This window comes from Pyrgilauda ruficollis, unplaced genomic scaffold (assembly GCF_017590135.1).
Source record: "Pyrgilauda ruficollis isolate IOZ18807 unplaced genomic scaffold, ASM1759013v1 scaffold23, whole genome shotgun sequence".
In the NCBI taxonomy this organism is placed as follows: domain Eukaryota; kingdom Metazoa; phylum Chordata; class Aves; order Passeriformes; family Passeridae; genus Pyrgilauda; species Pyrgilauda ruficollis.
The window spans coordinates 6,813,859-6,824,212 of record NW_024522539.1 but is presented as its reverse complement, the minus strand read 5'-3'; the positions used below and the strand labels follow the sequence as shown (position 1 = coordinate 6,824,212).

Genomic DNA, 10,354 nt, shown 5'->3' with positions numbered 1-10,354 from the left:
GGAACACAGCAGGAATGGCTGTCAAAAGACCAACATTTTAATCAACAAACTTTGTAGACAACAGGCTTCCCACTAAGGGAATACACGGATTCCTGCTTTCACCAGCAGCTTCTGCCTCCTGCATTTTCAAGGCTCAGCATGGTCTCTCCAAGCTTCCCTCAACAAGTATTTCCAGGGAGGGTGGCCTTCCAGAATCAGTCACAGAAGCAACATTCAACTCAGTCCCTGATGAACTGACGTTGAAAGCTGTGTGTCCCTTGCACTGCCCCTCACACTCTCCTGGCTTTCCGGGGGCGGCAGCCGTTGTGGGGGACCGGGCTGTTGTCGGTGATGGAGATGATCTCCAAACCTCCCATCGTCAGCCCCTTGATGGCAGCCTGCAAGGAGACAGCAGATGACAGCTATCAACACACAGGACAGCAGAGAAGGGAAAAGCTCAGGGCAAAACAGTTTCATCCCCCATCTGAAAATCAACTTGCTCCAATGCTTCTCACTTCTTAATTCTTAAAAGTAAGTAACTCATATCAGAAAACCCAGTTTAAACTTATCTGCTCTAGTCCTTTCTTGAGTGTTCCTACTGATTTTCCTACTTTGGCCATAAGAAGCCCCAAATACAGCTTTTATTCTACCTCCAACATGGTATTACTCTAAAATTATAATGACTCTAAAAATTCATTACTGGGCACTTGGGTGAGGAATCCTTTATATCAGCTTCAGAAAAAACAAGTTAATTGAAACGAGCCTGAATTAAGAAAACATCCATGATAGCTGAGAAAATAAAGTATGGAAAAGAAACTCCAACACCTACTTTGCGTCCTGGTCCCAGTCCTTTCACCATGACTCGCACATGCAACACACCCTTCCCACGTGCTTTCTGTGAAAAGAACAACTGGTAAATGTTCTCTCTGACAAAAATTCTGGCTCCCCTGGTGTCTTTCATTTTCATAATAGTACTTAAGTAAAAATAAAGATTAGGTAATGGATACAGAAGACATATATGGGGATTACTGCAGAGATGCTAAGAGCAAAGGAGGTACGGGGTATGGCCATGGCAGTTCAAAGAACTCCTGTGCTAGACCGTGAGCTCTGCACACAGAGAAAGCTCTCAAATCAAACTATCTGTGACCTAAAGCCGGAGCAAAAAAGGACATATCCATGGATACGCGACTGAAGTGGCAAGGGACTAACAATGACTAATTCTAAGTTGTTTGCCCTTCTCTAATGTGGCGACTTCTCCCCTGTGAGCAGTGGATTCTTTCTGGAGGGTAAATAAGAGCAGGCAAGCTTTAGATTTGCTGTGCAGGAGTCTGCACCTCCAGGGCAAAAATTCTAGGGGCTTTCAAACTGGCAATGAAGAACTGCTGTACAGCACAGCCCTGCTGCCACCACGTGGAGGGAGATCCTCTGGCTCTCTTTCTCATTGTGCTCTGATGCAATTAACGTACTAACTACTTCAACAGTGACAGAATAAATCTGTCCAAGCACAGCTACACAGCTATTATGGGGCTCCAACGAGCACAGATTAATAGTGAAGATGTTCTTATATCCCTCTGAGTCAACCACAATAAGCTGTTGGCCAGTAGTGGCACCAAACTCCTCCGGCATGAAAGGCTGAAGTGAGTTCCACCTAATTTAGGGTAAGGATTTTCAGTTTAACCTTGCCTCATTCTGCTGTGATGAGGATCGTGACACAGCCAGCCTTGTCTCCTCCACCTGGACACCCACATGATCTTTTTCAGAAAGAGTTATAATAAATGATATGCAGCTGGAATGAACAGGTGCAAGAACATCACTTTCTCTGACTGGAACTGCTGGCTGGAGCTCAGTTCTGTGGCAGAGAGCAGATATAAAATACCCAGACAATAACTGCAGCTACTTCTCAGTCCCCTACGGTACAAAACTTGAACTGCTGCTGATTCAGGGTCTACGTTCCCCAAATGACTGAGAAATGTTCACTTAGGAGGCTATGCAGAGCCGTGCTAGGAAAGGACAGGCTCCAAGTTACAATCACACATTTCCAATCACAACCTGCACAGCTCAGCTCCCACTTGGGGTATTTCTAACGCCTCTTTCAAACACACTTTGCACGCAAACGAAACTTGGGATGTTTTTCCAGCACCACAGTGCTGCCTGCGAGCCAGGGCTGTGCCCAGGTGCAGGGGCAGGCAGTCAGAGCTCCCCTCTGGAGAGGGGATGAGGGTGGGCACTCACCACTGCCGCTGCCATGGCCGCGGTCTGTGCTGCGATGGCAGTGCCCTTCTTGGCGTTCTGGAAGCCCTCTGTGCCGCAGGACGTGCGGGAGAACGGCTGGTTGTCAAAGCTCACCACCTGGATGTGCGTGCTGCGGAGGGACAGGGGCAAAGGGAAGAAGCAAGCTGGAACAAAGCTGTATTCTCCAGTTTGTCACTCACCTTACTGGCATAACTGCAGGACTTCTCTCTTTCAAAGTATCCCACTCAAACCCACTGCAGAGACCACCCAGCAGTGACCTGGTCATCTTACAGACCCTGGCAGAACCCGTCTGGAGAAGGTGTCCTTTATCTCACTCAGCCCTTTCAGATCCACCTCTCACTGCATTTTATCTCTTCTATTAAAAAAAATGCACAAAACACTTCTAGAACTTGAAAGAGCCTTAAGCAGTAACATATCACAGGAGCAATCACTGATGAAACACAACTGTCTCATGGAGAATATGGTAATTTTTTCAACACCTGCACAGAAATAGTGGTAGAGCAGTGGGCTGGAAGTAACCTGCTGTTAAAACTATCAGCATCTGATTATTCATATCAGGATGTAATCAAAATATATAAAAACAATCTCACTGCTTTTAAGACACTCCAAGAACAGGTATGCTCCCTGAACATCACTGAAGTTTAAGTCAGTATCATCTTCCCAGCCATGAACACCACTCCCTTGGCTGTTTTTCTTTGAGCCTTTAGATCAAAATGATGACAGGCCAAACTCCGGGTTCTAAGCTTTGATTTCACACGAGAGCAGGAATGGAGCAGCTCATTTGCTTACTTGTTGTACGTTGCTTTGATGTGAGCTATCGGGACCTCTTCATAAACCTTGCCATCCCATCTCATGGAGTTCCTCTGCAGGATTAAAGAGCTGAGGAGCAAAGTAAGAGTTATCAGGCCTCGCTCTTTAAATATTACAAAGTTTCATTTCATATCGGGAAATAAAGAAAGAAGCGATCAAGCCTCCGAAAAACACAAGCTGCGTTTCTGATTGAGTCAAGTGGCTCCCTCCCCTCCCTCGGCTGAAAACCCACCGAAGGCGATAAAACCTCGCAGCAAGAGGCAGATGGCAGCGCCCTCCCGGCGCGGCCTGGCCTCGGCTCTCACCTCGGCTCTGTCGCGCTCTGCTTCTCCGTCTCCTTGGCAGCCGCCCCCGCCACGTCCTGCAGCCTCGGGGGGCCGGTGCGGAGCCCGCGGCACAGCGCGGCGGCGCGGCCCCTGAGGAGACAACCGCCGGTGAGCGCTGGGGGGATCGGCTCTAGCGACAGCGGGAAGCCCCCAGCGGCCACCTCACTGCGACAGGGAGATCTCCCCGCTATCCCCTCGCTGTGCCCCGCTCCCCACAGCCCGTCCCGCCCTGTCCGCTCACCCCCAGCCCAGCACGCGTCGCCCGGCCAGCGCCATGGCCGCGCTCATGGCGGCGGCTCCGACCCGCGGCGGGGAGCGGCGGCCGCGGAGCACGCCGGGAGCGAGGAGGGGACATGGCGGGGCATTGTGGGGCGCGCGCCATGGCGGCGCCCCTGCGGCCGCGGGCGGCGGGCAGCGCTCGCTGGGTTTGTAGCGCTGCCGCGCGGCGCCCGTGGAAGCTTTTCGGGGCGATGTGCTTGTTGAGGCTTCCCCGAATCACGCAGCCTCTGGAAAAGGAGGAGGAAGAAGTGGCGGCGCTGATGGAGCAGGTAGAGGGGGTGTGGGGGTGTTGGTGGAGAAATGGCGCCCTCAGGCATGAGGGGAGAGGAGCATCAGGGCTGGAGGCCTTGCACACACCGTCTGTGATGTTGCTCCCCCAGTGCTCTGCGTGCGATTTGCAGCGCCTCTCGGGGCTGGTGGTGGTGTCCCCATGGTCACCTCCGTGGTGTTGCTGTCCCTGTCACACGCTCCTGCTGCAAGCAGGGAAGCGCTGCTGAACCTCAGGAAATTCCTATTGCCTTGCTTTTGCTGAGTTGGAAATAATTTAATTCTGCTTGCTAATACCTACTGTGCTTGTGGCTTAAGAATTCTTTATGTTGCTTTTCTAGATAGAGCTGGAGAAGAGCTTATATTCAGATCATGAAATGCGTAAGCTGGAGGAGGAGGAGCAGCTCAAGAGGAAGATGGACAGCTTGTATGATGAGGATGAGGCTCGTGGCAAGACGGTCATCATGGCTCAAGACCTGGAGGAGAAGTGGGAGCAGAAGTTTCTGCAGTTCAAAGCTGCCCCGCGGATAACAGGTACAGCCTGGAGTCCATGGTGGGTGAGGATACCCAGATTGTTTGCCAGAATGCAATTTAGTAAAAGGAAGGCAATTTTGGGTCTCTTTTTTTGTTTGTTTTAAACGGAGTCTTGACTCTGTGGCAGCACATGTGCAATTAACAGTCTGACAGGGAAATCAGTGTTCCTGTGCTGCAAAAATGTGTATGCACACCAGGGCAAAGTGATGAAAATAGATGTTGTTTCCAGACAAGAGAAATGTTTGGTCATTTGGTTCCCAAGCTCTGCTTAGTGCTCTTGTTGAGTTTTGTGAAGGTGGAGATCCAGGCTGCTTGTTATACAGTCCTTCTGTAAAGGAAAACAGCAGCTGAATCCTGCAATGACTTCTAGAGTGACTGAGAGCGTTCCTGTCTAGATTTTTGTCTTATTCCATGTATCCACATTTGTGTATTGTTTCTGAGTGTGAGGCACAGAGGGTTGATAACCAAGGGGGTCAGAGCATGCTGCCAGGAGACTTTGTTTCCAGCACGTGTTGTTTTTTGGCAGATGCTGATAAAAGCAACGATCGAACATCGTTGAACAGGAAGCTGGACAGCAACCTGATGCTTCTGGTGAAACAGAAAATTGGTAACCAGGAGCTGTGGCTCCTGCCTCAAGTGGAGTGGCAGCCTGGAGAGACGCTACGGAGCACAGCTGAGCGAGCCATGGCTACTTTTTTGGGTGTGTAGCTTGACCCTCCCTCTTGTTTGTCCCACTGGTTTTCTTCCAGTGCTCTGTCTGAGCGATATTTGCCATCTGCTGTAGTGAAATCTTCTCCCATCTGCTGGGAAAAGGCATGTCGTGGCAGAGGGCTGGCACACTGGGAGCTGGGATCTCTGGCTGCCAGCAGCAGCAGTGCCATGTCTGCCCATCATGGGCCCTTTTGGGGTATCACCAGACACCCCTGTATGTCTGGGATTGCTTTGCGCTTCTCTTTACTTCTTGTTGCCCTGTAGTAGCTTTTGTGGCAGATGGGTGATGATGGCAAACACGTGTCCTTGCTTTTCACTCAAGATTGGCAAAGCTGGATACCTTCTCCTTCCCTTCCTCCCTCTCCCACTGAGAGGACTCTCTGGTCTCCAAATGAGCTGGTTTTCTCATGAGAAAAAACCATTTTTTTCACAGTTGTCAGTATTTCTGCCAAAGAGGGAACAGTCAGTCTGAGCCACATACAAGGAAGGGCTTATGCTGTGTTGTCGTTATATAGGGGAGCAGTTATTGTTACTCTGTGTTCTTATGTCTTACTCTCTTTCTCTTGCATTGCTGGCTTCTTGCAGGAGATCACATTCAAGCCAAAGTCCTGGGGAATGCACCATATGGGATTTACAAGTATAAATTCCCCAGGGCCATCAGAACTGAGAATAACGTGGGAGCCAAAGTCTTCTTCTACAAAGCCTTCCTCCAAAGCAGTGATTTGTCCCAGGCAGAGCCGAAGGCAGATTACCTGTGGGTCACAAAGAAGGAGCTGGGAGATTACCTGAAGTCAGAATACCTGAAAAAAGTCAATCGGTTCCTCCTGGACTTGTGAGCAATGGCCTGTGCTCCAGCAGATGGGGAAGGTGTGGGACGTGGCTCCAGGGAGGAGCACAGCTGCTGCTTTGCATGGTCTGGGTGTATGAGATGTTCACTTGGGCTCTGGAGGATAATTTGCCTTTGCTTTATTTCCCAGTTCTCTTCGCTGGCCCTGTACTGAATAAATATTAAAATCTATACTTGGAAGTGAAGCTTTCCTGAGGGAGTTCTTTGCTCTTGTTAAATTCTCCTCCTCCATCTCTTCTGGAAATGCATGTTGTGATCCTTTCCTCTCCCAAGAGTGTGTTTCCCTGGGGCTGTGGTACCCAGAAGGTTTGCTTTCCTCTCCAGACTCCTGCCACAGGCTCAGCCTCAGAGGGTTTCTCCTTGCTGTAGCTAATGCTTATCACTGGTACCTGCTCTCTGATAAGGGCAGCACTGCGGGGTTATCTGTGTGTCCAGGTGGGAACAGACTCTCCTGAACACCAGACAGGACAGGATGGGTTTCTGGAGAGATGTAAGCAGGGATATTCACAGCTTGTTAACTTCTAGTGTTAGCTGCCTCTGCCTGGAGTCTGTGATGCACAGTGGCCGTGGAGGACACGGATCCATGAGGAATAGGCATCTGCCTTCCCGCTCACACTGCCTTCCTCTGAGCCTCAGGTTACAGCAGCAGACACTGAGGGAGGATAACAGCTACAGCAGCTGCTCTCTGTCTGGGCTGGGAGGCTCATTTTTCCTGGGAGGGGAAGGTGCTTTAGCATTGCTGTCTCATGGGAGCAGCCTCAAAGGTGTCTCTAAGGAGTTCTTGGCTCCCATTCCCACTGCATCAGGCCAGCACTGCTAACCAACACAGCTGGGTCTGCCTCAGGTAGCCTGACCCTATTAGCCCAGTTTCTTTATTAGAAGATCTATCCTGGGCTTATGTGGTGCTGTCTTGGCCCTCTGGGGCTAGTTCTGTTGTTGGAGGTTTTTTTTGGTTGTAAATGTTGCTGTTCAGTAGTCAAGAGTGCTGCTGGACCTTGCAGGGAATGAGCTTCCTCCAACAGCAGGGAGAGAGGGAGGAAATAACTGCCATAAATCATCCAGAGAGAGTTTGGACTCCAGAGGTGGAACTGGAGATTGCTGTGTGTACTTTAACAATCCTTTGGGAGCTGTTGAGCTCTAGGCTTCAAATTAAAGTTATCCTTAATCACTCTGCAAGCCATTGGGGTGGAGGGTAGCACAGCAACCTTCTATTTTCCAATGCTGGACAGTTTGGGAGCTGCAGGTTTGCCATAAATTACCAACAAAACTTGGCTCCTGGAAGCATCCTCACAGGCCTGGCAAGGAGACTGAGTCTGCAGCAGAGAGCAGTGGCAAAGAGGAAATAAATGTGGAGCAGGACATGTGCCTGAAAGACTGCAGATTTTTGGCTGCTTTTTGAGGTCAGCACTGCTGAAGGGAGGCCCGTTGCCTTCTCCAGGACTGGGAGCTCCTGAAGCAGGGGGAGGTGAGTCCTTCCCCTCAGGCTGTGCCCCTCCTGTGCAGGATCATGGGTGCAGCCAGTACAAGTTTTCTCTGCCACTCTTGTTTCAGGCTGTCACTGGCTCCAGAAGATGCAGCGGAGACCTTGTGGCCACAGGATTAACACATGTCCTTAGCTAAAGAGTCTGCCCTGTTTCCCACACCAAGGCAAGTTTTTTATTGCTGGGACAAAACTTTCAAAGCATAGAAAATGCTGTTTAACCTGTGCTTGCTCCCAAAAGACAGAGCACAAATGAAAGAAAAGGCTGTACTGAAACCTTGCTGATCTTCAGACCCAGGCACTTCCTATTTCTGGATTACTCAAGCTGCAAGTCTTTTGGCATTGTCTGTGCTGAGAGATGTGTAGCTCCTTCAGCAGTGGAAAGGTCAGAATCAACAGCATCCTTCATTTTTTAATGTTTTTTCCTTGTCCTCAGACCTTCTTACATGTAGCATGTGTGTGAGAAGTTTGGTCTTTTTTGAAAGCTGAAAGTGTTTTCTCACCACCTGAAACAAAAATTCCTTCTTGCCGTCTTTGTAGGAGCAGCACCATCTATTTATTTATTTAAATTATTTTTATTTTTCTTGTAGTTGATTTTATTTAAAGCCACTCAGCCAGTTGCTGCAAACAATCACAGATCCTGCACTCAGAGGCTTTTGCTCAGTTCTCCTCTGTGCTCTCTTTTCTTCCCCAGCCTTGGGGAGAGGGAAGCTGGAGGATCCTAGAGGATGGTTTGAATCTTCTCATTTCCCCTACTCCCAGACTCCTGCAGTAGGTCACTGAGGCTGTTCTTTTCCTTTGGGAACTTGGTGGCTGCAGGCTGTCTTCCTACTCAGCGTGAACCTATTCGCATACTCGGAGGTGCAGAAGTCTGAGCGGGCTGGTGGGATATATTTTGCTGGTAACTGCTGAAAGGGCAGCACAAAGCTTGAGAGAGCAGAAGAAACCTGTGGAGTTGTGACTGTGTGAGAGCTGCTGCAGTCCAGCACAAAGATCAAGGGGAGCATTTTACTTCTGTTGAACGTGAAACACAAAACTCCCCTTGCAAATGTGATGGAGAGCCACCAGAGTGTTTGTCTAGGTGTTGAGGGAGGCTGGATCATGTTTGCACCCAAACCCCAGAGCGTTTTTCTTCTCACCTTGACAAAGTTCCCCCCATGAGATCTCTGCCAGAACCTGTGGCTGCAGCACGTGCCTGGGAAAGAAACTGAGTTTGTTGTGCCTCTTCAGTGCAAGGCAGGGTGAGATCAGTTGAAGAGCTCTCCTGTGAAGTGTGCACTGCAGAGAGGAGTTTTGGAAAGGACCCGTAACTCCTCGCTTTGAGAGCAGCAATGGGAGGTTATCTAAGCAGTCCCAGGTAAGATCTGTGCTGCTGTTGCCCGCTCCTGGCTGTGCACACCAGAGAGGAGGCTCCTGACTGCTCAAGTGGCAGAGGCTTTCTGCTCCTCAAAGCCATTTTTGGCATAGGATGCTTCCATTCTTGAGGATCATACACAAAAAGCCTCATCCTTTCTATCTCCAAGGGGAAGGAAGCATCTCAAGATATCCTGACCCTGGTGTGATGCAGTCCAGTAGCAGACACAAATGGAAGGAGCAGTTGCATTCTAAAGTACTGGCATCTAAACCATTGCTTAAGCCACCATGTTAGAAGAGAGAGCTGAGGGTTTTCTTTGTGGCATGTTGACACTAGCACTCCCCTCCAGTGGAGAAGAAATAACAAGTCCTAATAAAAACACTTCTCAGCTTCACAGATACAGTCTTTACTTTTACAAAATTGTTCCCTAGCTGATATCCGTCCTTGTCTGTGTAAGTTTTGGGGGTTGGTTCTCTCTAAGCAGAGCCTTGCTCATATGTTTTGTGATAGTTTGAACTGTTCAGAACCTCACACTTTCACACATAATGGGAAGCTGCTGTCTGTTGCTCTTTCTGGCTCCTTCATTGCCCCAAGCAATGAAAGACTTCAAAACTGGGAAGATAAATACATGTGGAGCTGGGAGAGGTCTTTGGAGCCACAGGTTACACCTCTTCCTGCTCTCTGAAAACCTGTAGGAGGAGAGATGCTGTTCTCCCAAATGCAATCATGAGCAGGGATGCATGCTGGGGGTGCAGGCAGCATCCTGAGGCATCCCTGACTGCCAGGCCAGGGTGAGCTGGCTCAGGGACAATGGGAATTGTGCTGTCCCAGCTGCTGCAGCCTTTGGGCTCGCTCCCTGTCCTGGAGGATGAATCATCTCCAGCAGCATCAGTCCCTTTGCCTTTATGTTCAAGCTCCCATTCTTGTGTTGGAAGGGATCTCTCTCTTTGGAAGGAATTTTTGTGCAGGTGCTGCCCTTTCCTGCTGTGCTCTGCTGCCTGCAGGGGATGCAGCATGGGCTGCTCTGCTCTTGGCAGCCCAGAAACCCAGCAGAAAGTTGGGTGGGAAATCTGCTTGAGGTCCCCAGTGGCATGAGTGGACTAGATCTCATACTTTTGCTTTTTGAGGATACCTTTTTCCTCCCTTTTCTTGTGAAACTCCTGTGGGTTGGTATAACCAGCATGTTGGAAAGACCCAGAGTGGGGCAGTCAGGAGGCAAGGCTTGAGTGAATCTCTGCAAAAATAAGAATGGAAATAAAATAAGGGATGCTGCTGGGAAACTTGTACTCAGGGTAAAATTTCCCCAGAAGCTTTGTTGATACTACCCAATCCTTGACATCAATCCCTCAAAAAGGAAAGCCAGGAATTTTTGAGGTCAGTGTGAAATGCTGACAGCAGGAACCCCCTTCAGGTAGTTCCAGCTACCTTCCAGCTTTGCTATCAAGGCTACTTTTCCCTAACAGATCTTGTGGGATATAAAATCCTTTGTCAGGACTTCATAAGCAATGCTTGAA

At 49.5% G+C, this 10,354-nt stretch overlaps 2 protein-coding genes across 2 annotated transcripts; one reads left to right on the top strand and one right to left on the bottom strand.

Annotated features, from left to right (window-relative positions):
* Nucleotides 1-15: 15 nt before the first annotated feature.
* MRPS11 (mitochondrial ribosomal protein S11) lies at nucleotides 16-3,709 on the bottom strand. The gene is made up of 6 exons (XM_041468796.1): nucleotides 3,610-3,709; nucleotides 3,348-3,458; nucleotides 3,022-3,111; nucleotides 2,212-2,341; nucleotides 809-874; nucleotides 16-377 (listed from the first exon to the last, which is right to left on the bottom strand). The coding sequence occupies exons 1-6, from the start codon at nucleotides 3,654-3,656 to the stop codon at nucleotides 270-272; spliced, it is 552 nt and encodes a 183-aa protein (XP_041324730.1). The 5' UTR covers nucleotides 3,657-3,709; the 3' UTR covers nucleotides 16-269.
* MRPL46 (mitochondrial ribosomal protein L46) lies at nucleotides 3,705-6,186 on the top strand. Its single transcript, XM_041468795.1, has 4 exons — nucleotides 3,705-3,916; nucleotides 4,256-4,448; nucleotides 4,975-5,148; nucleotides 5,745-6,186. The coding sequence occupies exons 1-4, from the start codon at nucleotides 3,722-3,724 to the stop codon at nucleotides 5,993-5,995; spliced, it is 813 nt and encodes a 270-aa protein (XP_041324729.1). The 5' UTR covers nucleotides 3,705-3,721; the 3' UTR covers nucleotides 5,996-6,186.
* Nucleotides 6,187-10,354: the final 4,168 nt, after the last annotated feature.

What these genes read in the sequence shown, in the direction of transcription:
- MRPS11 (XM_041468796.1), bottom strand. Translation starts at nt 3,656, where the DNA reads ATGAGCGCGGCCATGGCGCTGGCCGGGCGACGCGTGCTGGGCTGGGG. An exon ending in CAGAGCGCGACAGAGCCGAG is followed by an intron (nt 3,112 to 3,347) that starts GTGAGAGCCGAG and finishes TTTGCTCCTCAG; the next exon opens with CTCTTTAATCCTGCAGAGGA. An exon ending in CGGCCATGGCAGCGGCAGTG is followed by an intron (nt 875 to 2,211) that starts GTGAGTGCCCAC and finishes TTCTTTTCACAG; the next exon opens with AAAGCACGTGGGAAGGGTGT.
- MRPL46 (XM_041468795.1), top strand. Translation starts at nt 3,722, where the DNA reads ATGGCGGGGCATTGTGGGGCGCGCGCCATGGCGGCGCCCCTGCGGCCG. An exon ending in TGGCGGCGCTGATGGAGCAG is followed by an intron (nt 3,917 to 4,255) that starts GTAGAGGGGGTG and finishes TTGCTTTTCTAG; the next exon opens with ATAGAGCTGGAGAAGAGCTT. An exon ending in AGCTGCCCCGCGGATAACAG is followed by an intron (nt 4,449 to 4,974) that starts GTACAGCCTGGA and finishes GTTTTTTGGCAG; the next exon opens with ATGCTGATAAAAGCAACGAT.